The sequence below is a fragment of the Hemicordylus capensis genome, chromosome 10 (genome assembly GCF_027244095.1).
Source record: "Hemicordylus capensis ecotype Gifberg chromosome 10, rHemCap1.1.pri, whole genome shotgun sequence".
Classification (NCBI taxonomy): Eukaryota; Metazoa; Chordata; class Lepidosauria; order Squamata; family Cordylidae; genus Hemicordylus; species Hemicordylus capensis.
This window is the reverse complement of record NC_069666.1, coordinates 11,641,062-11,668,377: the sequence shown is the minus strand read 5'-3', so window position 1 is coordinate 11,668,377 and position 27,316 is coordinate 11,641,062. Positions and strand designations below refer to the sequence as shown.

Sequence of the window (27,316 nt, the reverse complement as noted above, 5' to 3'; positions counted from 1 at the left end):
AAGATGGGTATGTTAAACTGGGATAATATTCAGTTCTAGTAGGACCAGGTGATGGGGTTCTTGCTGCTATTGTAAAGGGAATTGTCATGCTCTAAAATAATTCATTCTAGATGTGGGGTACCAGTTTGTCAAAAGTGTTAACTTTAGGCATGTTAACTTTAGGCATAGGTATTATGCAATGAACCTATTTGTTGTCTAATCCTGGTAATGCTTTCATTCCTGGTGGATGGTTTGCATGAGTTGTACGTTCTTTACATCTCGGCTGGACACTAACTCAGTGTGGGATCTAGCAATCTGAGTAGTCTGATACTAATTTCCTATGTAACTGGCACTTGACTGAAACAATAGATATTTAATGTGCTTCTATAAAATTGACAAAGGAATTATTACTACAATGATTCCTTTGTCAAATTAATAAAAGCATATGAAATAACTAGGGTTTCAGTTGAGTGAAAGTTACCTAGGAAGTAACTTCAATGTGGGTCATCATGAGGTACTTCTAGAATAAAACTGAAAGATGTCACTTCTGTGGCCTTAGGAAAGTGAAAGCAATCAGTTATTTCAATTACTGTACATAAAAGAGGACTGAAGTCCTATTTGTTTTAATAAAACAAACTATATTAACAATATATGAAAGTGGTCTAAGGAAAAAGATGGTGCCTTTCATAGTAAATTCAAGCAGTTCGGATTTTAAAATAGGGACTTTTTAAAACTAGTGATCTGCATGTGGTTTTAAACATCTGTCTGAAATGCTTCTGTATGTATGTCTCTATGCAAATGGTGTATGTACTACTGGAAGGCTCCTGTATGCTGGGAGGCAAGGGAAGAGGAGAGCAACCTGACATCACCACTAAGAATCACTGTTCTTGAGGAGTCATGTGGCAAGTGTTCATTAATGTTCAGTACCTATCCAATGCAGCAGTCCTGACATCTATGCTATGGATTGCAAGGAATATGGATTAAATCATTAAATGGTAAATGTAGCATAAATGGCCCTGTGATTATTTGGCTTAGATCAAATACTGTACATTAAACTTGAATTTGTCTTAATGTCTAAGATGCTTAAAAATGAACATGATGGTACAGAGTGCTGTTGTCTTGGCCTATTACTATAGGATAGGGCAGGGGTAGGCAAACTCTGCCCTCCAGTAGCTGTTGAACTACAACTCACATCATCCCCAATTTATTGTGGCTGGGGATGATAGGAGTTGTAGTAGAACTGCTGGATGGCAGTTTGCCTACTCCTACCATACAGATAGATCAGTTATTTACTAAAAGACATTTGCAAAGTATTAATTGGATACGTTTCTTTGTCCTCAAGGCAAAATAATAGTGTACCAGCAAAACCGTCACTTCTGTTTTTATCAGAATACGCTAGAACCGACTGCTGCTCTAGAACCCCTGTACCAGCCAGGAAAGAGAACTATACAAAAATAGCTGGCAGCCCTTGAAATGTAATCCTATGCTGGGACCACTGGCATTACTAGCACTGCCGTTTCTCATTTCTTGTGGGAATAGTTCAAGACAATTGTTCAGCTATTGAACAATAGTTCAGGAACTAGAAAGTTCTTCATGACACACATACCCCAACTGGCCATACCTCTCATTTCCTGTTAACAAACCTGCATTCCTTCCTATCAGAGTTTTAGCCCATTTGGCATGTTGGTCTGATGGTGTGAAAGGGAACTGGGAGAGCCAGGGTGGTGTAGAGTGCTGGACTAAGACTGGGGACACCCGAGTTCAAATCCCCATTCAGCCATAAAACTAGCTGGGTGACTCTGGGCCAGTCACTTCTCTCTCAGCCTAACCTGCTTCACAGGGTTGTTGTGAAAGAGAAACTAAAGTATGTAGTACACCGCTCTGGGCTCCTTGGAGGAAGAGTGGGATATAAATGTAAAAATAATAATAATAATTGCTGTTTTGTAATGCAACAGCTTGTTCTTGTCCATAGCTTCTTACACTTGTACATAAGAAATTCCCTTCTAAGGCCTCATGTAGAATCTGTAAAACACTAGTGTGCGGGGTGTGATTCAAAGCTCAAACTACATCTTGTATACAGAGGTGCATCTAGGTAATTTTGGAGCCTGGACCTAAAGGCATTTGCAGCTCCCCACCCCTGCAAGTTAAACATCATTTTTAACACATAGGTTATTGGCACACCACCTAGGACAGACTAAAGAGGATTTGGGGGCCAACAGGGGTGTAGAGGCCCAGGGGTAAGAGCGCCTCTGCTTGTATAAAGGTAAAGTGTGTTGTCAAGTCGATTTCAACTCCTGGTGCTCACAGAGCCCTGTGGTTTTCTTTGGTAGAATACAGGAGGGCTTTACCATTGCCGCCTCCTGCCCAGTATGAGATGATACCTTTCACAGGGGTGGAGCCACCATTGGGCAAACAGGTTCAAAGAACCCAGGCCACTGCCAATCAGGGCTGCGCCTTGCAGCCCCAACCCAACACCTGCCCGTGTCTGATGTCAGATGCCGGTGGGGGGGGCATTACTTCACTCCCAAACGGGGCCCAGTTTGGGAACGAAATCTGCCCACACTGCATTGGCAGCATGGGCTGGAGCGACTTTCCCTGCCATGGGCAGAGAGAGTCGCTCTGGCCCACGCTGCCTAATGCAGCATGGGCCAATCTGCCTTCCAAACTGGGCTGCATGGCCCCGTTTGGGAGACCACACCCCCCACATCTGATGTCAGATGTGGGGGCGTGGCTAGCTGGGGCCCCACATCTAATGTCAGATGCAGAGGTGGGGCCAGGGGTCACAGTGGCCAAACACGGGCTGCTGCCGGCCTTGCTCCGCGGCTGGCCTTTCAGCTTTCTTCCTATATTGCTGCTGCCTGATATAGTGCCAGTGGGATTTGAACCGGCAACCTTCTGCCAGTTAGTCAAGCATTTTCCCGCTGTGCCACTTAAGGTGGTTTTTCTGCTTGTATAAAAGTGTTTAATTATGAGCTGTAAGGCAGAGGAGGGCTGTAGGAGTGGATCACCCACGGGCTCTTAATTACCACTACTCTGTGTAGCAAAGTTCCCCTTCACCCATTCCCTCCACTGGATGCAGCTTTCCTTATGGAAATGGAAGGACAGGTTTGCATGCCTCCTTCTGCATAACCTGTAGCTTGGTCTTTGCAATAGGCTAAGGCTTTTCTTCCTCCTAATTGCAGAGAAACATGAATGGTGGTTTGAATGGAAACAGATCTACAGCAATTCAGTAAGGTCATGTTTCCACGTGGCTCCCAAGCAATTCCAAAATACCCTCAATCAAATTAACCAAGTAGTGTTACCAATTAACACACACTGCAACCAAAAAAACCCAAACCACAGCAATAAGAGAGCCGAGGGGGGATACAAAAGATGTTCAAAGCCTGTTGGAAAAGCCAAGGCTTTAAAGGGCTCAGTGTAAAGTGTGCCGTCAAGTCAGTTTTGATTCCTGGCGCCCACAGAGCCCAGTGGTTTTCTTTGGTAGAACACAGGAAGGGTTTACCATTGCCTCCTCCCGCTCAGTATGAGATGATGCCTTTCAGCATCTTCCTATATTGCTGCTGCCCAATATAGTACCAGCAGGGATCCAAACCGGCAACCTTCTGCTTGTTAGTCAAGCATTTCAAAAGGGCTGAGAGGCTGGTTAATTACAGTTTTTTATTTTATTTTATTTTTTTATTACATTTATATCCTGCTCTTCTTCCAAGGAGCCCAGAGTGGAAACCTAACCATACTTAGGTTTCTCCTCACAACAACCCTGTGAAGTAGGTTAGGCTGAGAGAGAAGTGACTGGCCCAGAGTCACCCAGCAAGTCTCATGGCTGAATGGAGATTTGAACTCGGGTCCCTCCGACCCCCGTCCTAGTCCAGCACTCTAACCACTGCACCACGCTGGCTCTTCGTTAAATCACGAGGCAGGGAGTTCCTCAGGTCACCCCCCCCAACAAAACGGTGAGAGCAGGTTCCGGAGAAAGGAGGCAGTCTCTTCACACACAGGCGAGGAAAGTCTCTCCAGCGAACTTCGTTTCGGGTCCTGCCCTTTCGGGAAGGCCGCCTCTGCCCTCGGGGAAATACCCGCCCAGAAGAGGCGAGTCATCCCCACCAGCTGCCTCGTCGCGGCTCAGGGCAGCTGCTGGGGGAGCCGCCGCCGGCTGAAGCGAAAGAGGAAAGGGAAGGGAAGCTCTCTCTGCGCTGGGTGGATTATTGTAGAGGCCGGCGGCAGCAGGCCGAGAGGGCGCAGCGCCAGAGGCGGCGGAGGAGAAGGAGGCCGGCCGCCGCCTGAGGGAACTTGAGCCGCTTCGTCGTCGCCAGGAAGGAGGAGAATGGGGGCTGCTGCTGCTGCTGATGCCGCCGCGGCCCGGGGGCGGCTGCTGCGGGCCGCCCTCTGCGTGCTGCTCCTCCCGCCGGTAAGGGGGGCTTGCCCGGCCCGGGAGTGGGCCTCGGGACTGTGGAGTCCCCTCCGCTTCCTTGCTCTGCCAGGCCGGAAAGCAGCGGCCTCTCTGGGGAACGGAAGGGAAGCTCGCCGGGCTGCCTCGCCACGGAGCGCGGCCCCGGCGGCTCCGGGCCGGGGAGGCGGGGTTCGCCGCGGCACTGGGTGGTCTGAGGGGGGAGATGGTGACCCGGCAAGGCGTCCGGGAGAGCGCGCAGGCCGCTGAGCTTGATTGAGGTCTCTGGGCCAGGCAAGCGGGTGGGAAGCATTCAACAACAACAACAACAACAACAACAAACTCTTTATGGACCGCTTTTCAAGGAAAGTGCCCAAAGTGGTTTACAGAGAGAAGTAACCAATAAAAATAAGATGGGCTCCTTGTCCCCGAAGGGCTCTCAGTCTAAAAAGAAACATAAGATAGACGCCCGCAACAGTCCCTGGAGGGGTGCTGTGCTGGGGCCAGTTGCTCTCCCACTGCTCAATAAGGAGAATCGCCACCACGTTAGAAAGGTGCCCCATTGATTGATTGATTTTCTATACCGCCCTTCCAAAAATGGCTCAGGGCGGTTTACACAGAGGAATAATTAATTAATTAATTAATTAATTAATAAGATGGTTCCCTGTCCCCAAAGGGCTCACAATCTAAAAAAAAGAAATAAACCTAAGATAGACACCAGCAACAGTCACTGGAGGGATGCTGTGCTGGGGGTGGAGAGGGCCTGTTACTCTCCCCCTGTTAAATCAAGCGAATCACCACCTTAAAAAGGGAATCTGCCTGGGCAACCTTTTGGAGTTATTTTGAGAGGGTCAGCGGGCATGTGGATGAAGGTGACCCAGTTGACACAGTATACTTGGACTTCCAAGAAGCATCGACAAAGTTCCTCAACAAAGGCTCTTGGGAAAACGTGGCAGTCATGGTTTTGGGCAGTATACAAATATGTTCAGTAAAGTAAATAAGGGGATAGGTTCGTGTGTGGATTGGTAACTGGTTGAAGCATAGGAAACAGAGAAATGAAGAGTTTTCACAATGGAGGAAAGTAGTAAGTGGGGTCCCCCAGGGACCAGCACTGAGACCGGTGCTTTTTAATATATTCACAAATGATCTAGGAGTGCCGAAAGGATCTCTCCAACCTGCGGGTGGGAGGTGGGCAACGAAATGGCAGATGCAGTTCAAGGTTACCAAGTGTGTGCATGTACACTTCAATCAGTTGCTGCCAGGCCTCTGGGAATGGAGGGCAGATTTTGTCAAAAAACTTTCCCCATGTATAGCAGTTTACATCTTCGCACCCAAGTGAATGGGACCAGGTTGCTATTTGGGGGGAAATTAATGGTGTGCATTTTGGGATACTACTGGAGTGGAGTGAAACTTGCTCCCTGTCTTTGATTACTCCAGCCACAGAGAACCAGACCTGCTGCTCTCTGCATAGCCCCGTTTCTGTGGCTTGTGTTTCTTGGTCGCATTAAAAGTGCGATGCAGTTTTGGGAACTGACTTCTACAGATATACTACCAGCTCTGGATTTCTACTTGCAGTCACCAATGCAGGTTGAAATCTCCACTTCATCCAAAAGCATGGATAGAAAACAGACCTGCCTTTGGTCTAGTCACCAAGCTTGAATAGCCCTGTGAGCACAGCAGGGTAGTTAAAGACACAAAGTGAGAGGGTGGAGTAACTGATCCATGTGATCTTGAGCATACAGTACAGAAGGGGTTTGCGTGGTGGAGAGTTGTTGAGGAAATTGTAGTGTTACGGATATGACTACCGATAGGTGAACTGGACAGTGATATTCTTGTTGTGATTTGAGGGGACTTTGCAAAATTATGTATAATCCTTATACAAGATCTCACTACTCCTTTGGAAGTAATATTATGCTAAGCAATCACTCCAGCTTCTGTCACCACAATCACTGACATGGATTTTGACCAGTTATTTTATACTGGTGGCTAGAATCTCTAACTGCTATGCTTTTTCCAGCTAGCTGGTTAGGTGGATTATAGCATATTAAGGGATAAGTAACAATCAACTTAGACTGTACATAATTGGCATTTCTAGGGCAGAAAAAGGCTCCATCTAGGCTTTTGGTCATTGACTTGCACATCCTTGCCCCTCTCTGTCACATCTGCAGTTGACTTTGTGCATCTTCCCACTGGGAGTTACTTGAGTGATGAAGCAGAACATTCACAGCAAATAAATTGTTGAATTATTTCACCAGATGTTCAGATTATGGCTTCCTATATTGCCTCTCAAAACATTTTTGGAAGGGTTCTCTGCTTGTCACTTGAATAACCTGCCTCTTATTCTGCTCAATTAGTAGTGTTTGAAATGAGTTAAGCCATAACAGTTCACAACCTCAGAGAAAAGTATGGTAGAAGGAGTTTCTAGAAAGGTACTTTCATTAGGTACTGTTTCTGAGTTATCTCCTTGGTACTATGAAAGATCATCTTGAAAAAGTCTCAAAGCCATTCTGTATGACTGGATCTGTGCTTAGCAGAGTGAAGTGGAAATGAGATGGTTAGGGACCAAAGTGGTAGGCATGGCTTCAGACTATTGGTGGAGGATCATAGTTTTGAATACTCTCTAGATTAAAAACAAACAAATCTCTCTCTGAAAGTGGAAAACTAATGTAGAGGCAGAGGAATGAACAAAAACATTTCTTCCTGGTATGTCTGTTTTCTACTTTCAGGGAACATTTTACATGAGGGTGCAGTGAAAAATGGTATTTTCCCACCTGCAGTCTTAAGTAGAACAGTCCACTATATCATCTCAAGATTCTATCACCTATGCTCAACTTTGGCCCCCCAGCTCTTTATGGACTACAACTCCCATAATCATCAGTCACAGTGGCCAATAGCCAGGGATTATGGGAGTTGTAAGCCAACATCTGCTGGAGTGCCAAAGTTGAGCAGGCCTGGAGACCCAGATGCAGGCTTGCCCTCACAAAAATGCATCTGGACCCTTACAAGAGGAAAAGTAGCTAGGGGAACCATTCTAGGGGGAGAGGGTTAAGGGCTACCATTCTGCCACTTCTCTAGTGCAGATAGGTAAAGGTAAAGTGTGCTGTTGAGTAGGTGTCCAGATACATCCTTTCTAAAGCGACATTTATCTAGAAGTAGTGGCGGTTCGAATCCCAGCCGGTACTATATCGAGCAGCAGCGATATAGGAAGGTGCTGAAAAGCATCATCTCATACTACACAGGAAGAGGCAATGGTAAACCCCTCCTGTATTCTACCAAAGACAACCACAGGGCTCTGTGAACGCCAGGTGGCGAAATTGACTTGACAGCACACTTTATCTTTAGTGGCTGTTGAGGTTTCATTGCATTCCTTTGCATGATGTTCCATCCTTGCATTAATGGTAGAAAAGTCAAGTTTCCCATATTTATTCTGATGCATGAAATAAGTGGACTGAAGCTTCTTAATTAATGTTAAATTATTAGTCATCCCACAAATCTGAGTCATGATAGTTCTTTGGTAAGTATTGATGTAATGATGCTTGAATATTAAGGAAATAGAACACTTCATCAATTAATACTGAATCCTACATTTCTCATACAATTAAGGTGTATTTGTACAATGGAAGTATAGAAATGTGGGTTATTTCATCTTTGCGTTCTTCATCTGTGAGTGTGTTTGTTTATTTAGAACATTTTAAACCTGCTTCTCAATAAAATATTCCCACAATGGGGAACAAGGGTATAATACATAAAATAGTAATGACAATAATTGACAATACATGTAAGTGTTGGATTTATGAGTAAAATTAAATTCCTTGTATATAAAACATGTGCTTTTTTCTATTTATTTGAAATATGTTAATCTCAAAAATGATTGGGGAAATCAGAGTTGTATCAAACTGCTCTACTGCTCATTTCAAGATTTTATTGTCTTCCTGGAACTGAGGCGGTTTATATAAGAAAGGATATGACAAGACACCCAATGTTATTATATAATCATAATCCTTATTGAAATGATGCTAATCTTGTCTAAATAAACATTATTCATCCATTTAGTGAAAAAAATTCTTTGTATTTTATAGATGAGTGCCTATGAAGGAATCTTACATGCTTTTAAGAGTAGCCAGCCTGAGTTAACAAAGGACTACTGCATATATTATTATCCTGACTGGGTCTCTCTTCCCAAGACCTTAACAAACACGGTAAATAGTTTTACTTTGACATTTTCTAATATTTGTGAATTTTGTTTGAGAAAATTTGTGGCAAAACAATGCAGCACAGTAATTGGCCAGTTTGTGCTAATGTATTGAACACTTGTTCTGGGGGAAAACCCTTGAAGACTTGACCTACACATACAGTGGGGATGCAGTGGCTGCAATTCTGGGTTATATAGGAACATGGGAATCTGCCATATACTGAGTCAAGACCATTGGTCTATCTAGCTCAGTATTGTCTTCACAGACTGGCAGCGGCTTCTCCAAGGTTGTAGGCAGGAATCTCTCTCAGCCCTATCTTGGAGATGCTGCCAGGGAAGGAACTTGGAACCTAGATGCTCTTCCCAGAGTGGCTCCATCCCCTAAGGGGAATATCTTACAGTGTTCACACTTCTAGCCTCCCATTCATATGTAACCAGGGCAGACCCTGCTTAGCTTAGGGGACAAGTCATGCTTGCTACCACAAGACCAGCTCTCTTTCAGTCTGCAAGTGGGAGATCACAGTAGTGAAAGTTGCCCCTTGTTTTAAAAAACTAAACTAAACACCCAAATACCTCTCTGCAAGCAGAGCATTAGTACAGTAAGTGGGATGCTGGACTTGAAGTCTACTTTGGGGAACTTTTTGATATGTCGAACCATTTTAAAATTATTTCCCTCACCTGTAATCTGATTGGTTCATGGCATCTATATTATCATTTTAATATCTATATTAACATGGATGCCCTTAACTATGTCTTAATTCAGTTTCCTTCCAGTAAATAATAATGTGGTTAAAACAACTGTTTAAATCACACTCCAGATTAAATTGGAACATACTTTCATTTCCACTTTTAATATTAGAGACTTTATTTACTTAGTACAGTATATGTTTACACTGCCCCATCGAGCCACTCTGGGCAGTTTATAGTAATTAAAGATGAACATTTTCATCATCTAAAACAATTTTAAATTATTGTCTTTTTCTTTTAAGACTTCTATGGAATTGGCAGACTTAACCCCCAGATTGTTCTGTAGTGATTCTGACATTCCATCTGGAAGTATCAAGGACAAGGCAGTTGCAGTAGAGAATGGAAATTGCTCACTTCTACAAAAGGCACAAATGGCTCAAAATCTCGGTGCTAAAGCACTGCTGGTTGTCGTGAATGGTGGTCAGGTAAGTTCTATGCATGGTTATTTTTCCATGGAAAAGTTTTGTTTAAAATAAATAAATAAACTGCAAGTTTTTGTGTTTTTGTAGCCTCCTTGTGGTTTTCATTAATGAGCTTTTTAATGTCTGTCTGTGCCTCTTAGCAGTGTCCATGCATCTTCTTGTAAGGTGTGGCTTGAGCCTGAGGGGGATATTTAACCTTTACACTTCTAGGTGGTGACTTGATTTTAAAGCACATACACTGAGTTTCTTTCTTTTTAGTTTTCTCCCGAAGGTAACAATACACAGTATAATGTCAGCATTCCTGTTGGGATTATAAGAGATTTGGCTATATATGATATGAAAGAGGTGAGTCGTTTTCAAGATTCTTTGCTTTTCATTTAAAAAAGAAAGAAAAAAGATTTGATTTGTATAGAAGAATATACAGAATCATGGCCAAGTCTAGTTTGTTCTAGTACATCAGTATCAGTTTTCCTAAGTCGTGTCTACCAGATACATGGTTGCCATGCATATTTTATGTATGTATGTATTTAAGGCTCTAGGGAGTTCGCATATAACTCAGATGAGAGATTGAGAGCTTTCTGTTGTTTGACTATATGTTTCTGAATAAGTGCTCTTATTTAATAAACATCAGTTTCTTCACTGTTTCCTCCACTCTAACTGATTCATTTATTATTTCCAGAGTTTTGGAAGTAACATTAATGTGATGCTGTATGCACCTCCTTCGTCACCTTTTGACTGCAGTATGGTATTCATGTTTTTAATTGCTGTGCTCACTGTGGCAGTGGGAGGCTATTGGAGCGGAATGGCAGAGCTGTAAGTTCAGTTTAACCGTAATATATGAGACATTTCTCAAGTTTGCTTTTATGGGCGTGTTTCGATACAGGGGGAACCTGACACAATTACACATGCTTTTTCTACTTTCTCGCTTACCTTGAATTGATTGGTGGTTCTGGCCCAACTTCATTGCAGCCTAAATTCAGTTGTTCAAAGAAAAAAAATTCAACAGCAAAAAGTTCAACTCTGCTCAGAAAAAGCAGTTTTAAAATGTACTCATTCCACTAAAAGATGGACCACAAGAAATTGCTATGGGGCTTACGACCTCCAGCCATGGCCAAAAGAAACAAATAAAAAAACCCAATCAGTAGGATTGTTCCTGGGTAGTATTTCACAAAAGAGGATTCTTCTGGTCAATGACTGTAATAAAGACAATGATGATGATGAAGACGACAGAAGAAGGCAAGAGCAGGTGGAGGTGGGGTTCTTCACCAGATAGTGATGGTGTGCTTGAGGATCCTAGGAGTGGCACCCCCATGAGGGCCAGTTCACATGAATTTATTTACACACACCCCCCAAAATTTGTGTCTCCAGGTAGTTTACATAATAGAGGTATGAATAGGGCAGACATATGTCCCATTCCCCCTCCCCCTCTTTTTTTTGGGGGGGGTCTCTTGGTGGCTTGCATGGGCTCAGTCTTGCTCATTTGCTTCTGAGCACTTAGGACAAAGAGGAGAGTAGATAACTAGGCATCAGGAGTCTGTGGGAAGGTGCAGCAACCATGGTGATTTAGGCTGCCACCCCCCCCCCAGCCAGATTTTTTTGTTTTGTTTTTGGTGGTGGTGGTCAGGCTGTGTAGGGGTTTCAGCACAAGCTGTAGCTTTAGGGAAGAACCAGCTGCTTGTTGTGGGGGTGCTAGCTTTTGTTGGTAATCTGAGCACCCAAGTGAACTGGAGCCCCAAGGAAGGACCCCCTCGTGTTTTCCTCATCTACAAGGCAATGTGGGCATGGGAAACACACACAAACATAAAAAGGAACAGGACTAGAAAGCCACACACAAATTGTAGAACATGCATGTCTTGTGGCAGCAGCGGGTGAAACTAGGTGGATATTTGCAGGTTGGGGGATTCATCATTCCCTCCCTCTGATGGTTGATGAGTTGACCACATGTTGTATATGGAGGATGTTTTTAAGGATTAGTGGCGGGATGTAAAACTATTCTTTGCATGGCTTTCTAAGCATTATATTTATTTACACAGTGGAAATCTGAAGGCGATTGCAAGCTCTGAAGACTCGGAAACAAGGAAGAAGGAGGAAACGGTTGCACTTACTCCCCTAATGGTGGTTATATTTGTCATCGCCTGCTGTGCTATGCTACTTCTGCTCTACTTCTTCTATAAATGGCTAGGTGAGAATGCATTAGGGTTTCTCTAGTCCGACTTCTTGATTGAGCATGCGTTTTAAGAGCTGCTTCTCACTAAGGTGTGTCTGGGCTGAATCACTCCAGACTGAGGGTTGGGGGTTGACATGATGGAACCATTTTTCCAGGCAAAGAATACCTTCTAAATAGTACACCTGTTGGGTTCTCTCACATAGTACTTTTCTGTACTATTTTTCTTTCTCTCGCATAGTACTTTTCTGTACTATTTTCCTAGGGATTTGGGATAGGGGGTATGGAGAAACATTCAATCAATACACACCCCTCCTGCAGTCTGACGTGGTACAGGCCAGATACCACCTCAGTGAGAACTAGGGCTCTGAATTCACATGAGCAATGCTGTACAGGTTCCATACTTCTGAACCGTTTTTCTCCATGGTGGACAGATGTAGATTGTTCCAGTCACTCACTAAAAAGCTGAGGAGAAACAGTACATAAAACTTCTCTTTAAGGAGTCATACTTGTATGACTTGGGTGCAAAGCGTAAGGAAGACCAGGAAAGGCTTTTGACTCTGCTTCCATTGTTAATGCACGAAGATCCAGCATTTTAAGCATAATAATAATAATATGTATATTATATTTTTGAGTGTTCAAAGTGCTTCATGTACATTATCTTGTTACAACAGTTGTGTTAGGCAAGTTGTTATTATTTCCCCAGTAATCAAGACAGGGGGCCAAGCCTGAAAGAGTGGAGCACCAGTCCTTAGTTTGCCATTAAGTCTAGGGGTGGCCCTTCCATGATGCAAGGTGAGGTGGTCGCCTCCGGCAGCAAATTATTGAGGCACCGGTGAGGTGGCAAATGCCTTTTGCCCCCTGCTCTTAAGAAAAGGAGTGGCCTTGTTATTTAGCTTCCTGCTTCAGGCTCGCAGAGGCCTTGTGCCGCCCCTGATTTCCTCTGGGAAACATGGAAATGCAGCAGTGGTTGAAATTCTAAGCATGCTTACTAGCAAGTAAGTGCCATTGATGCAGTGGGACTTTCTTTTCACACACTTAGAATCAGGGTGAAAATATGTGCATATTTAAATATTCATCTTAGTAAAAATATCTTGCATCTTTACTGAATAACTTGTGGCTGTGTAATAGTTTCTCTCTTTTTGCCTTTCTAGTATATGTCATCATTGCAATTTTCACCTTGGCAAGTGCAGTAAGCATGTACAACTGTCTCAGTGCCTTAATTAGCAAAATACCTTTTGGAAAATGCAGGTACTGCCCTTTTTTTATAACTTTGTGGCTAACTATAACTACATATGATTTTTCTAGTATCTATAGCCCTGCATTTCTTTAAAATATATAATCAAAGTTATTTATGATTAGGAAAAAATCATTGTGCATTTTACTTGAGGATTGTCTCCATGATCTGCTATTAATTCTGTTTTTTAAACCAAGAGAAGGAATTATCTTGCTTCACTTGACCTTTCTTGATCTCTGTTTATGCTTTCTACTTCTGTAGCTTAAAAAAAATATTTTTAAAGCATTTCTTACCTTTTTGGGGCGTGTGTGTGGGTGCTACATAGAAACATGTACATAACTGATAACTGGAGGTAATTACAGCCATTAAAGTTTCTTCCTAATCTTATCCAGATCTACTAATTAAAAGCCTGCTACAAACAAAAAAAGCAAGAATGCCTCTCTGAAAAGATGGACTCGAAGTCTTTTTTAAAACCCATAGGAAACGTGGTGAAGCTCATCTGGGAGGGCATTCCAAAACTGAGGAGCCACAATGGAAAAGGCCCTTTCTCCTGGCCCCACCAACCGGATCTTGGTTAATGGTGGAGCCTCGAGCAGGCCCTGAGGTGGAGAATGGAGGGCCCAGACAGGTTCATAAGGACAGAAGTGGTCCCACTGAAACCTCGGCCCCAAGCCATGTAGGGCTTTAAAGGTCAACACCAACACATTGAATCTAGCCCAGAGGCAGACTAATAAAGAGTGAAGCTGCTGCAGGCTGGGTGTAGTACTCATGGAACATAGGGACATAGGAATCTGCCTTGTACCGAGGTAGACCTTTGGTCCATCTAACTCGATATTGTCTACTCTACACAGACTGGTAGTGGCTTCTCCAAGGTTGCAGGCAGGAGCCCTAGCTTCTTGCTCTTCCCAGAGGAGCTTCATCCCCCCAAGAGATGTTGGGCCACTCTATGAAACAGGATGCTGGATTAGATGGGCCTTGGGCCTGATCCAGCAGGGCTGTTCTTATGTTCCTAAGGGAAATATCTTCAAGTGCTCACATATGTAGTCTCCCATTCAAATGTGAATCAGGGCAGACCTTGCTTATCAAAGGGAACAATTCCTGCTTGCTACCCCAAGGCCAGCTGTCCTCCCTGAAGCAATTAGTGCCTACAGGTGTTCTCTTGGGCAGCTTTCTGAATTAGCAGAAGCTTCTAAACTAGAATGCATTGCAGTAATCCGATCTGGATGCCACCAATGCATTCACAGGTGGCCAGCCAAGATAAACTCTTATCAAGAAGTCATGGTAACTTTGTAGATCTGGGAGGTTGCTTTGGCTTAATGGATGGGAAGGGAGCTGCCTGGTATATCTGAACAACCCAAACCTCTCTTGGGACCTGGTGTTAAGCATTTGAGGACTATTTTTTGCCGTCTCTTCTCTTGAATCTTGCTTAATGCAATTAACTGAACTTCATCTTCATCACTATATGAAGCCTCCCCTTTGTCTTTTGAATATTGTGTCTAGGGATGCTGGGAGTTGTAGTTCAGCAACATCTGGAGGGCCGCAGTTTGGGGATGCCTGGTTTACAGACATGTGGCTGCATTGTGAACCAGTTAAAGTTTCCAAACAGTTTTCAAACACCACCTCCTGTAGAGCCAGTTACAATTATCAGTTTGGGAAGTTACCAGATAGTAGTCTTATAGGGACTTGCCTACTAAGTACTGCTGCACTTTTAGTTGAATCTGAAAAATCTGGCTATATACACACACGATTACAAGCATTTATTATAATATATAACATAAAAATACAATTTTTTCTGTTCCAGTTTTTACTTCTTCCTTAGGGCTCCGGTGGGTGATTTAAAACTGTCTAAAATCAACAAGGTGGTTAACAGAATATTTAGGGTTTTAATATGAAAGTTGAGTGTGATCCCAATCTGGATCAACCCTCCCACAAGTGCTGTCTTACAAGGGAGGGAAAACATCATTGGCACCAATGGGAACTTGTCAAATGGCCCCCTCAGCTGGCCTGATCCAGACTGGGAGCACAGCAACCCCACCTCTGTCATGGTGACAGTCTGTCTGAGGCCCCTGCACGTGTGCTGTTTGCAATAACAAATATTCTTTTTGCAGTGACATTGTTAGCATCACTTGTTGCTTAGCCTTCAGTCGCTTGTGAAAGTATTCAAAACAGAAATTTGTACTAAGCGATCTAAACTGTTTGTGTATAGATAAAGTTCTTGCCAAGTGCAGTCAAATATAAAATGTTCCTGTTAAAAATAATAATTAAAGTTGAGTGTCATTGATAGCTAGCCAGTACATAGTTACAGGTGCTCCTTCTGGCTTAAAATTAGCCAAGTTATAAATCGAGTTGAGAAGATTACAAAAATGGATCTTCTGCTCCTATACATGATTTCAGTGAGTGTTTTTATGTATTTCTATACAGTACCGCTCAATATATGCATCTCTAGACAGTTTATAAGCCACCTAATGGCACAGCGGGGAAGTAACTTACCTAGGGAGCAAGAAGTTGCCGATTCAAATCCCCACTTGTATGTTTCCCAGACTATGGGAGACACCTCTATCGGGCAGCAGCAATATAGGAAGATGCTGAAAGGCATAATCTCATACTGCATGGGAGGAGGCAATGGTAAACCCCTCCTGTATTCTACCAAAGACAACCACAGGGCTCTGTGGTCTCCAGGAGTCGACACTGACTCGACGGCACAACTTTAGACAGTTTATATCCAGATAACATGCTTAAACTGGTATTTAATAATTTCCCCTTAGACAGCTGGTCTGGATAATGCCCACACTTGTGGGGCATCTTGGTTGTTTTCAGGTAGAGCAGGGCTGTACAACTTTGGCCCTCCAGCTGTTTTTGAACTACTACCCCATCATCCCCAGCCACAGTGGCCAATAACAAACCACCTTGGGATTATTTAATGAAAGGCGGTGTATATAAGTTTAACAATAAATAAAATCAATAATTGGTGATTATGGGAGTTGTAGTCCAACATCTGCAGGAGGGCCAATGTTGTGCAGCCCTGAGGTAGAGAATGAGGAATCGCATGTGTTGTGTTCATGACAAAATCGATGCAACATGTTATTTTTCAGGCTTGAGTGCTTCAACAAAAGCTTTGAAGTGAGACTCATTTTCCTTGCCGGAATCTGCATGGCAGCATCTATTGTTTGGGTAGTGTTTCGGAATGAAGAAAGGTAGGTGAAAAATACAAAGATCCAGAATTGGAATGGTGATAAATGCTCATTTCTGTTGCTTTTAGAAACATTTAGGCCATGATCCAAAAATGGCACACGGAGAGAGCCTTCTCAGACCCCCCTTTCTATTACACATCTCTGTTCTAACCCCTGCTCCTTGAAATGCCGCTTCAAAAAGTTTGGGGTGACCCTCCATAGTAGCATTGCATGAGGTGTGAGGGGTTTCTGCCAGAAGGGAAAATCACAAGCATGGTGAAGCCCTATGTGTATGAAAGAGCCCCTGGTGGCGCAGTGGTAAAACTGTCGCCCTGTAACCAGAAGGTTACAAGTTCGATCCTGACCAGGGGCTCAAGGTTGACTCAGCCTTCCATCCTTCCGAGGTCGGTAAAATGAGTACCCAGAATGTTGGGGGCAATATGCTAAATCATTGTAAACCGCTTAGAGAGCTTCAGCTATAGAGCGGTATATAAATGTAAGTGCTATTGCTATTGCTAAGTGCTATGTGCATAAACTTCTTTGGGCCTCAGACTACATCTTTTTGAAATATGACACATTTACTTTTGTTCTAGATGGTCTTGGATTTTGCTAGATATCTTGGGAATTGCTTTTTGCGTGAACTTCATTAAAATGCTCAAAATACCCAATTTCAAGGTACAGTGAACTGACTCTTTAAATTAACTAAACTGCATTAAAGTTACGCATTTTAGAGGAGTAGCTTTTAGTCTGCTGTAGCAAAGATTGCCACATTTTTGTAACAAAGATATTTATTGTCAAGAGCAAGGGATTTCAGCCTTTTACAACAAGTATGCCCCTTCTGTTGCCCACGTGTGCGTGTGTGTACACACACACACACGCTACGTTACAGTTATGGAACAGGCTACTACACTGGCTGTCATACAGAGTAAATTACCTATGAATAGTCCCCTTGAAATTAGTGGGACAGATTGTCCTACTTCAGTGGGGACTTCTCATGAGTAAAGTAGTCTTTCTTCTGAGCCTCTAGAAAGCAACCAACAATTGTTGCACCCACAGATAAAAGTCACCGTTGTTGGTGGCAAGTAACAGTTTCCTGGCATAATTCAGATAATCCTGCTAAGGGTGGTTGGGATAAATAGAAACCAGTCAAGGGTTCCTTCTGCCCTATTGAGCATGGCTTTATTTTCAGGTTCCACTTTACTGCCAACAATAGTTTGTCATCATGTCCATATCACCAAAGAATGGTTTGTGCTTGCCCTCCAGATTAGAATCCTCTGTTTCACAGGCTTGTCTTAATTAGATCTCTGTTTTGTGTTGGTTAAAGGCATGCATTTGGATTGCTAATAGACTAGTGGAGGGATGCACCATATATGGTGGATTGTATCCTAAGAAAGTTGGGCACAAGGAACGAAGTGCCACTGAAATCATTTAAACAAGTTAGTTGTGGAAGTCCCATTAATTTCGGTGAGACTTAGGTAGGAACCCTAATGTTCCTAGATCATTAGTCTAATTTAAAACATGGGTACACTAGTTATCATTGTGAAAAGTATGTTTCTCATCCTAATAGTCAGAAACAGAAATTGAACAGTGACATGGGGGTGGGGCAGGGGGATGCTGAAATAGGATAACCAGTGGGGGGGGAGAAAAATCCCAAATATGAACAAATGCCTTTAAGTGTCTTGGTGTAATTATGCTATGTTAAAACATTAAATATTACTCCTGCATTTTGTAAAAATATCCTGATTTTCCTTTATTCTCTAGTCATGTGTGATTCTTCTGCTCCTTCTCTTTTTATACGATATATTTTTTGTCTTCATCACACCATACCTTACAAAAGTAAGTGCATGAATTTCACTCTTGTTTATATCAATATTCTTAGTCATAAAATGCACTAATGTACATATTTCATTTGATTTTTTTAAAAAAATGTATTTAGATCAATGGAAGGTTTAGATGTGCAAAATGTAGGTTCAGCTTTTCATGTGGCCATGGCATTTATTTTGAGACCTTGGGCAAATTGCTGTCCACGTAACTTTCTTCAGAGAGTGATTGTGGGGCCACTTCCAGGAGAACAAGAATAGTACAGTATTGCAATAGGAACCATCGAGAAAAGTGTAGTGGAACTTATGAATGCAATATTGGGCTCTTAAAGAGGTGGCATTTAAAGCATAGACGACTTGAAATCCCTCCATGGTTCACCCTTGAGTAGTTGCATCATCTTTGATCCCCCGCCCCGTGTTTAAGGGGAAATTAATAAGGGGGTTGACCAAAAAAAGCAAAGAAGGGAGAATGTTTCTTGATTAAATGTAGTTATCCAAATTCAGAAGGGAGAAGTGGTGAACAAATGCACATAGAGGCAGGACAGAATGGGAGGTCAGTTTAGGTCAGATTCTGTTTTTGTGTGGTTTTTTAAAGTATCGAAACCACGCTTATGTACTTTGGATTATGAAAATATTCCATTTCCATGCTTTCAGTTTTCTTGAGAGTAGTTGGGGAATGTATTAACTAAAATATATTGTTAGAGGATATAATTTATTTAAGGGTACTGTTGAATGCATAACAGTGTGGAAGAAAGCCATGTACTTACTCAGTTAATCCCATATCAAAATACTTCTCTAAAATTTCAGAGTGGGGAAAGTATAATGGTTGAAGTTGCAGCAGGTCCTCTTGAAATGAATGAAAAGGTAGGCATATATCTTTCTACAAATATTAATTTGTATTCCTACTGTGTGAAGCTTTGATCATTTTCGAAGCTGCTACTGGAGTTAGTGTATACTATTTTACACTCTAGCTAAAGTTCAGCCATTTTGAAGTCTGATAGATTGTAATTATAGTTAAGCATCTGTTTATAGATTTGCCATTCAAGTCCATGGGACTCAAAGTGTTGGACTTTGGCTGGATTGTGCCCTCAGAATGTTAGTATAACCTGCTCACAATACAGTATAGCCAATCTTTCTAATTTCTTTTGAAGTATTAAATGCTTGTTGACTTGGGTTTGATCCTAGAATGATGGAAACTTGGTGGAAGCCTCTGCTGAGCGGTCAGCTCCTCGTGAGAAAGTAAGGACTGTATTTCAGATTTGTTCCCTGGATTTTGAATAGCTTCCCTCTGGGGGAAAAGATAGTGTTTGGGAAAAATCTGATTTTCTCTGTCTTTCCAAATTTATATCTTCAGGGCCTGCATCTCCGAATTGTCCAGTTATTTTTAAACAAGCTAAAATTCAGCTCTGTCTTTCTCACTTTGCATTATGCATTTTCTTAATGCTTTTATGCATCGTGTCTATCCTACACGTGTGCTTTTCTCTTGGCTTATACATTTGGTCATATTTTACGCTCAGCATCTTCGATCCTGTTTTCTTAATTCAAGCCTCTTATGATTTGAAGTTCTGTATTAACTAGAGTTTTATTATGCTTTAATATGTGTGTTTATGACCTGTGGTTACAACAGTAAACTTACTTGTGTGGGAGTTTACTTCCCACAGTAAATTTACTGTGGGAACAATAAACTTACATGTGTAACTTGTGCATAAACTAGATGAGTAAACAGTTGTGCTAAAATTTAAATCGTTCTTAAATGTCCTGTGGATTGGATTTATGTGGGACTTTGAAATACTGTTTTGCAGTTACCTGTGGTATTCCAAGTGCCTCATCTGAAATTCTATACACTGATGTTTTGTTTCCCATCATTTTCATTACTTGGATTTGGGGATGTTATGGTGCCAGGTAAGTGACTTTTAAAAACTATGGTACATTGCATTCATGGTTGATAATGGGCAAAAGCTGGAAACCATGTAATGGAAGATGTGGCTAGTGATGTTTGTATTTGCATGGTAAACAAAATGAGGTCATGGCAATATAACGGGGGGAGCTTTCATATAATGAAAACTCGCCTTGCCCCATATGTCCCACCTTTTTTGTCTGTTATGATTTAATGTGTTATGTGTTTTTATTTTATGTTTTAATCCTCTGTTGTGAGCCGCCCAGAGAACAATTTGTTATGGGGTGGCTAAAAAATGTCGTCGTCCTTTTCTTCATTCTTTGTGTCACAGAGATTCTATAGTCCTATAGATTGCAAGCAGTGTTCCCTCTAACAGGGATTCCCAAATGTTGTTGACTGCAACTCCCATGATCCCCAGCCAAAGGCCACTGCAGCTGGGGATGCTGGGAGTTGTAGTGAACAACATCTGGGAATCCCTGTTAGAGGGAACACTGATTGCAAGTCTCTCAATTATTCTGTGCCTAATTTGGAATTCCTTAAAAGAATTCGTGCTGGATTCTTGCTCCACATCTGGGGGGTGTGTGTGTGTGTGTGATGGTACTTCTGAGGTGCAGAATCTAATCCCTGGATCCTAAACGTAGGGTGGGTTCTCTTGATTCCTGCAATGTTAGCTGAATGGGAATCAGAGATTCCAGAGACATGTGTGCTCTTGCAGAGCATGTTGTGGGAACTCAGAAATTACCAGGATTCGCTGCCATGTAGCTGACATTGTAAACCAAAATCTGATCTGATGTGCCGATGTTCATTACCCTGTAATTACCTGCGGTGGCAAATCTGAGATTCATGGTAGTTTTCAAGTTTTCATGACACGCTCTGTGGGAACGTACACATCTCGGGAACCTTGGATTCCTGTTCAGCTAACATTGCAGGGATCGTGAGAACCTACCCATAGTCAAGTCCTATTTGGTTTCACTGGGACTTACTTCCAAGTAAGTATGCCTAGGTTTTCAGACTTACAGCTGATTTTATATATGTGAATTCAGTGGGGCTTACTCTCTACTAAGTGTACACAGTAGTGCAACTCATTGAGGCTGTTCACACATATGTGCAAAACTGGGCTAAGGGAACCCAGCCCAATTTTGTGCACACATGTGAATCACTGGGATCGGGCCGATCCTGGCGACACCACCACTTAAAATGGGTTAGCCCCCTCTCAAAACAGGGCTAGGAGAGTGAGCCCTCGCCTAATCCTGTGTCTTAATTGTCTGGTAGCCATGGCTGCTTGCAGCTGCCAGACTGTGGGGAGCCCAAGATAGGGATGTGCAAACAGGTTTGGGGGGTTGCGGTTCGTGTTCGGAGGTTTGACAGTTCGACCCCCAAACCACACACACACCCTGGTTTGGTCCGGACTCGGACCAAACCTCCCCCGAAGTTCGGGGGTTCGTAGACCAAAATATATATATGTCCTTGTACTCCCCTCAGGGGAGTTCCTGGAGGTGGAGTGGGGGGGTCTGCAGAGGTTCCCCCTTCCCTTGCCAGCCTTCTAAATAACCCCCTTGCCCTGTTCTGGTGCTCTTCGGCTGCAGTTCGGCCTTCACTCAGCTGCCATATTGGGGGCTGTGCGCCTGTGTGAACCGGGGGGGGGGGCACGGTTTGAAGGGGTGCCGGGCCAGCTGGTTTTGTGCACACCCCTAGCCTGGGGAGGGAAGCGGGGATCCCCATGATGCAGTGTGCATTCGTGTGCTGCATTATGGTATTTCCAGGGGCTGGGACATCCCGGACCCCGCCCCTCCCCACTGCGTGGCAGCGTGCCCAGCACAGGAGGAGCAGAAGTCTGCAAGGAAAGTAAGTCTAATCCTCCTTCCACACAGCCCACTCTGGAGCTCTTCATTCATTCATTCATTGTTAAATTTATACCCCCACCTTTCATTAAGAAAATCCCAAGGTGGTCCTGAGAAGAAGCTTCTACTGTGACTGTCTGTTTTGCTGACTGCTTCCTGATTGAATATTTCTGACCTGTCTCCCTCCCTCTTTCTTTTTGGCTAGGTTTACTGGTTGCCTATTGTCACAGATTTGATGTCCAGACAAGCTCTTCCTCTGTGTATTTCATTTCCAGTACTATAGGTAAGTAACTGTAATGCAGTATTTCAACCAAGTATATTGTTGTAGCTGATGTGTCTGCAGGAAAACTATGCACACACAGTTGTATGTCACTTCGTATCTGCTTTTAATTAAATGTTCTACTCTTTCTCTCCAGCCTATGCTGTTGGCTTGGTGATCACATTTGTGGCTCTGGTACTAATGAAGATGGCACAACCAGCCCTTCTCTACTTGGTACCAGCCACACTCATAACCAGCACAATAGTTGCGTTGAGCCGCAAAGAGATGAAAAAGTTCTGGAATGGCAGCACCTATCAGGTAGGCAGAGAGCGTTCAACCAGGGTGTGTGTCGTTTGCCCATTCCTTTTGATATAGATGGGATAATCTGTGAATAACTGTTGAGATCACACTTCTGTTTCTGGTGGATGTGTTTTTTAAACAAATGGTTAACAAAGTGTATGGCTGTAGCAACATAGAAGAGGCAATACATTCACATAGGGGCATGAAAGTTATTTTTAATTTTTCTATATTAAAATACCTGACATTCTTCTGTATAACAGTAGTTTAGTAAAATAAAGATAACACATTGTAATATTATGTACCCTCTTTCTTTGGGAACAGTGGAGCCATCTGTGAGGAAAGTGGGTAGCACTTTCCTTCCCTTTAGTGAAATTGACAAAGGACTCATTTTAAATGGGATGGTAAACCTGTGTCTGGTCTGCACCACTTCAGTCTCTGAATGGGGCTCATGAGACTGAATGCACTCCCATACAAAAATATCCCCTCCCCCCATTTAAAAATTAGCATATTGGGGAGAACCTTATCCCTGATTTCTAGTTTTCTATGTACAGGGAATGTTTTTGTATAGGGGCACATTGAACCATGAGCCCCTGTCAGCAGGCTGATATGATACAGATCACACACCAATTTACTACCTTGGTAGAATTAGCCAAGGAATTAGCCTGTTCAGTTGGATGCTAAAGAGCTATTGATTTAGTTGTTGCAAACGCAGCTGTTCTGTAATTGCTTAAAAACCTATTTATGGAGTAAATCAAACAGCTGTGATTCATAGCCACATATATACTGGGGGGGGGGGGTTCTGACTATTTGTTGAAAATCTTTGTTGAAAAGTGGTATATAAATATCCATTGTAGTATTTTCTTTTCAGCAGTTCCCATCAGTGACTACCCAGTTTACATTTTGAACTCTCCTAATTCTTAATACATAGTGTTAATAAATAGTCTTAATAAAACAATAAATTTGTTTTAGGCCACCTTAGCTGCCATGGGTTAATCCTAGAGAATCCTGGGAAGTGCAGTCAGCAAAGGAGTTAAGAATTTACAATTGGAGATCCGTAGTTTTCTCACAAAAGTACAGTTCTTGAGTTCCATGGAGAACAGGAAGGATGAATTTCATTCTATAGTGTAGGTCAGGCTTCCCCAAACTGCAGCGCTCCAGATGATGCTGAACTACAACTCCCAGCATACCCAGCCACAATAAATTGTGGCTAGGGATGTTGGTAGTTGTAGTTCAGCAACATCTGGAGAGCCGCAGTTTGGGGAAGCCTGGTGTAGATCCTCCCTTCTCCTGCCCTTCACAAGCTTGGCATAAGAACTGCTGAAAGTGAACCCAATCAGGAAAAACTCCAGGACACATGTGTAGCTGCTAGCATGTGTAGATGTCATGCTCCTGGGTTGCAGGCTATGGCTTTGATTATTCACTTAGGATGTTTTCTTTATCTAGTAGAAGCCTACTTCTTTAGTGTGCCGTCCTAGATTCCTTTAATTTGAATAGCCTCATAAATCTTGCAAACGGACACTTGCAGCTGGCTGAAAAGTGGCAAATAGCAACTTGATTACTAAGCATGTTCTTGTTCTATGTTCAGGTGATGGATGCCATGGATTATGTTACTAATGAAGACAACATCATAACAGCCAATGAACAACATGGAGGACCATAACAGGGCACCTAAAATAATGAATTTTCTACTCAAAATAAGAGACTGGTCTAATTTTTGAACTGGACTATTTCTTATGATTTATTATAAAAAGAATTACCTTTTTTACACTTGCACATATATTTTTGTGAAAAGATTACTGTTGAAGATGCTATCAGAATGCTTAAAATTTATTTTTAAAACTGTTAGAATATATTCAATAAATCTGTGCCTTGCTTTACTTTAAAAGGTTGTTGCCTGTGAGCCAGTTACAGCTCTGTGTGAGGCTTTCTGATGGATATTTTCTTAAAGCTTCTTGGTTCAGAGTGGCAGCAACTAGATGTGTCTTGCACAGGTTATTTTGCTAGGAGTAAACTCCCAATAATCCTTTGGTTGGACTGTGGGTAACATGCAATTGTAATAAGCCATGGATTGATAGGGATTCTCAAAGAGTGGAGGAATGGGCTGTATTTCAGTATGACATTATTTTATCATCACTTCATAATTCTTTAAACCAGTTATTGTTGAAGATGGAAAGTTGTTCCAATGTCTGTATTAATTGACAAACATTGGAACAACTTCCCATCTTCAACAAGTGTGTTTTGCTCAGTTTATATGCTATCCTTTTCTCTACCCACTTGCATGAAGAAAAGGCCATTCAAAAACAAATATAGAGTAGATAAGAACAAAAAAACTGACCTCCCCCCCCGCCCTTTTTAAACACACATTAGTATGTTAAACACTTAATTCCCACACCGAGGATTCCATATATCATTCACCCTTTATTTCAGTAGGGATGCAATTAAGGGCTATCCGACAATTATTTAATTGCTGTAGCTCTTGTGCATGTTACTCCATTAACTAAAATATGTAGTGCTTGTTCTTATGAAAGTTCAGGCTAGGCTCCTCCTGCCATTTTTGCTCTTATTTTGCATTTTCTGAAGATTTGACAGTAACTTTGAATGCATCTGAAGATGTAATATCTGTGACAGCATTTTCAAAATCCTTCCTTTGGAAGCAGTGATTAAGAAAAAGCTCCAAGTTTGAGCAGCAGCACCTTTTAAAAACTAACCATTATCTGGAGTCACCTTTGAGGTTACAAGCAAGTGACAGTTACTGATTTCTTGTTTGTAAGCAGTTTTACATGTGTCCTTTTAAAACGTAATCCAATTCATACAGCAGGTGCCAGCTCTATACAGTTCTTTAATCCACATAAATAGATATTATGAGCAATACTGTATAGATTAGCTTCTTTCCTGAGCTGGCTCATGAGAATACCTCCATTCTGTGCTGAGAAGAAAAAGAAATGTGTTTGTATGTGGTGACAGTGGGGAGATATAGATCTGTACAAACTCCTCAATTGTGGGCACAATTCATCACGATCTTTTGTCCTGCATAAGCTCCTTTGAAACGAATGTGAGCGTCACAGAATGATCTTTTGTAGTAGTTTCATTTCAGTTTGGCATTCGCCAGAGAGATGTCCTCATTGATCAACTTCATCTGGAGCTCACCCACAAAAGTGCCAGTTGATATGGGAGATGCATTTGAAGTAACCAAGGCCACACGGTGACTTTTTGGGATTGGTGATCAACCATCAAGGACTGCAATCCTGAGAAACTTGAAGTAACAGCCAACCAACTGTCTTATCCCATCGCCACATAGGAGTAATCTACTTCCAGTTATTCACCACCAACCACTAGGGATGTGCACAAACCATGCACTCCTGGGAGGGCAGGGAGGCGTTGTTTTAAGGGACAGGGAAGGTGCTGCCTATCTGTGAGCCCCTGCCGTGCCACTTTTCCCCTGCTGGCACTCTCCAAAACAACAGGCGTGCTGGGTTGTAGCATTCCTGCTTGCGCCCCAATCAGTGTTGCCACACGCATGGCTGGCATGCGCATCAGATATGAGCATGGCGATGCTGATCGCGCAAGCAGGAATGCTGCCGCAGCCCAGCACACCCAGAGCGCCGGCCGGGGAGGTGGGAAGCAGCAGGGCGGGGGCTGACAGGGTAGGCAGCACCTTCTCTGTCCTTAAAGCAACCCCTCACCCTTTGAACCGGTTTAAATGCCAGCTGATCAAACTGGTTCATCGCTCAGGGAAGGGAGCACCAAACCGGTTTGTGCACATCGCTACCAACCACTTCAAGCCCAAGCAGATTCTGAATCTAATGCTAATCATACTAAACAGAACCTGAAATATCCCATTTCAGAACACTGAAACGCCAGGCGATGGGGCTGCCGCTTGAGGATGGGGTGTAGCTTAGTGCTTTGAATGGATAAGGTCCCATGGTCACTACCTGGCATCCCCAGATAGGGCTGGGGAAAACGGCCTGCCTGCAACCTTGGAGTGCCGCTGCCGGTCCGTGTAGACAGTACTGAGCTAGATGGGCCAACGGTCTGACTCAGTATATGGCAGCTTCCTATGTTCCAATTACAGTGTTGCTCCCTCCTTGTCAGGACTCCTTTCCCCCCTAAGCTGTGTGACTGTGGCAAAAGGCCACACTGCAGGGAAATTGTGATTTGTTGGAGTCCTGGTCATTTGCAGAGGAAGAATTTTCTTAAACTCCCTCAAGAAGCTAGAAATACCAGTATTTTTACAGATAGAGATGCCTTTTTGATCTTTGGTTTTCTTCAGTCTCCAGTCTGATCTCTGGAGGAATGTCTCACTTAATATTTTGAACTTCCAAACCTTATTGGATTATATTTCCCAAGGACTACAGTTGAAGGAATTATCTGATAGATGCTTATTAAAATATGCATTTCTTTCTTTCTTTCTTTTTTCTTTTTGGAGTCATAATGAATATTCCAGGGGTTTTCATAGGCCGTAAATGATAGGTGATGTTAAATTAACAGTGTTTGCTTGGGTTATTTAAAAACAAAAAGATGTTAAAAGTTGGATAATTTAGTGTTGGCTACTGAAAAATATGTTTGTTAATTTAGTTGAATAGGAGTGATACTGGAAACTTTTACTAGAAATGTTGTGATTTAAAATATAGTTGGCCTTGTACAAGCAAGAGCCTTAACAGTAATGCTCAAATCCTTATGCCATTATGGCAACGATCATTATGGATAATTGCATTATTTCCCACCACCCTTGCAACATTTACAATTTTGTCTTCTAGGAATGTTAATATTTGGTATTTAATAAAGTTTTCGACAACAATTGGAGTACTGTTTTGAGGGATTCCTTTCGTGGTTTTAGTGTAAACTTAACCGAGACTTGGTTCAGACAAATGGAAGAGAATATGGTAAAGGTATTTTTTTTGACT

General features: G+C 42.6%; 1 protein-coding gene across 4 annotated transcripts; it reads left to right on the top strand.

The window, feature by feature from the left end:
- Positions 1 to 3,939: 3,939 nt before the first annotated feature.
- SPPL2A (signal peptide peptidase like 2A) lies at positions 3,940 to 27,215 on the top strand. 4 transcript variants are annotated; one of them, XM_053272661.1, is made up of 16 exons: positions 3,940 to 4,384; positions 8,443 to 8,562; positions 9,545 to 9,727; positions 9,983 to 10,069; positions 10,404 to 10,537; positions 11,758 to 11,906; positions 13,043 to 13,139; positions 16,218 to 16,319; positions 16,889 to 16,970; positions 18,057 to 18,131; positions 18,923 to 18,979; positions 19,301 to 19,354; positions 19,918 to 20,017; positions 22,059 to 22,136; positions 22,270 to 22,430; positions 23,998 to 27,215. In XM_053272661.1, the coding sequence occupies exons 1-16, from the start codon at positions 4,301 to 4,303 to the stop codon at positions 24,070 to 24,072; spliced, it is 1,638 nt and encodes a 545-aa protein (XP_053128636.1). In that variant the 5' UTR covers positions 3,940 to 4,300; the 3' UTR covers positions 24,073 to 27,215. The 4 variants fall into 4 exon arrangements, with proteins under 4 accessions (XP_053128636.1, XP_053128637.1, XP_053128639.1 ...); XM_053272664.1 differs by lacking the exon at positions 3,940 to 4,384 and adding an exon at positions 4,505 to 4,644; XM_053272663.1 differs by lacking the exon at positions 3,940 to 4,384 and adding an exon at positions 4,592 to 4,728.
- The last annotated feature ends 101 nt before the right edge of the window (positions 27,216 to 27,316 follow it).

Bases quoted from the DNA above. Each gene is read 5' to 3' on its own strand.
- SPPL2A (XM_053272661.1), top strand. From the start codon at position 4,301: ATGGGGGCTGCTGCTGCTGCTGATGCCGCCGCGGCCCGGGGGCGGCTG. The intron at 10,538-11,757 runs GTAAGTTCAGTT...TTATTTACACAG, and splicing joins TGGAGCGGAATGGCAGAGCT to TGGAAATCTGAAGGCGATTG. The intron at 20,018-22,058 runs GTAAGTGACTTT...CTTTTTGGCTAG, and splicing joins TGGGGATGTTATGGTGCCAG to GTTTACTGGTTGCCTATTGT.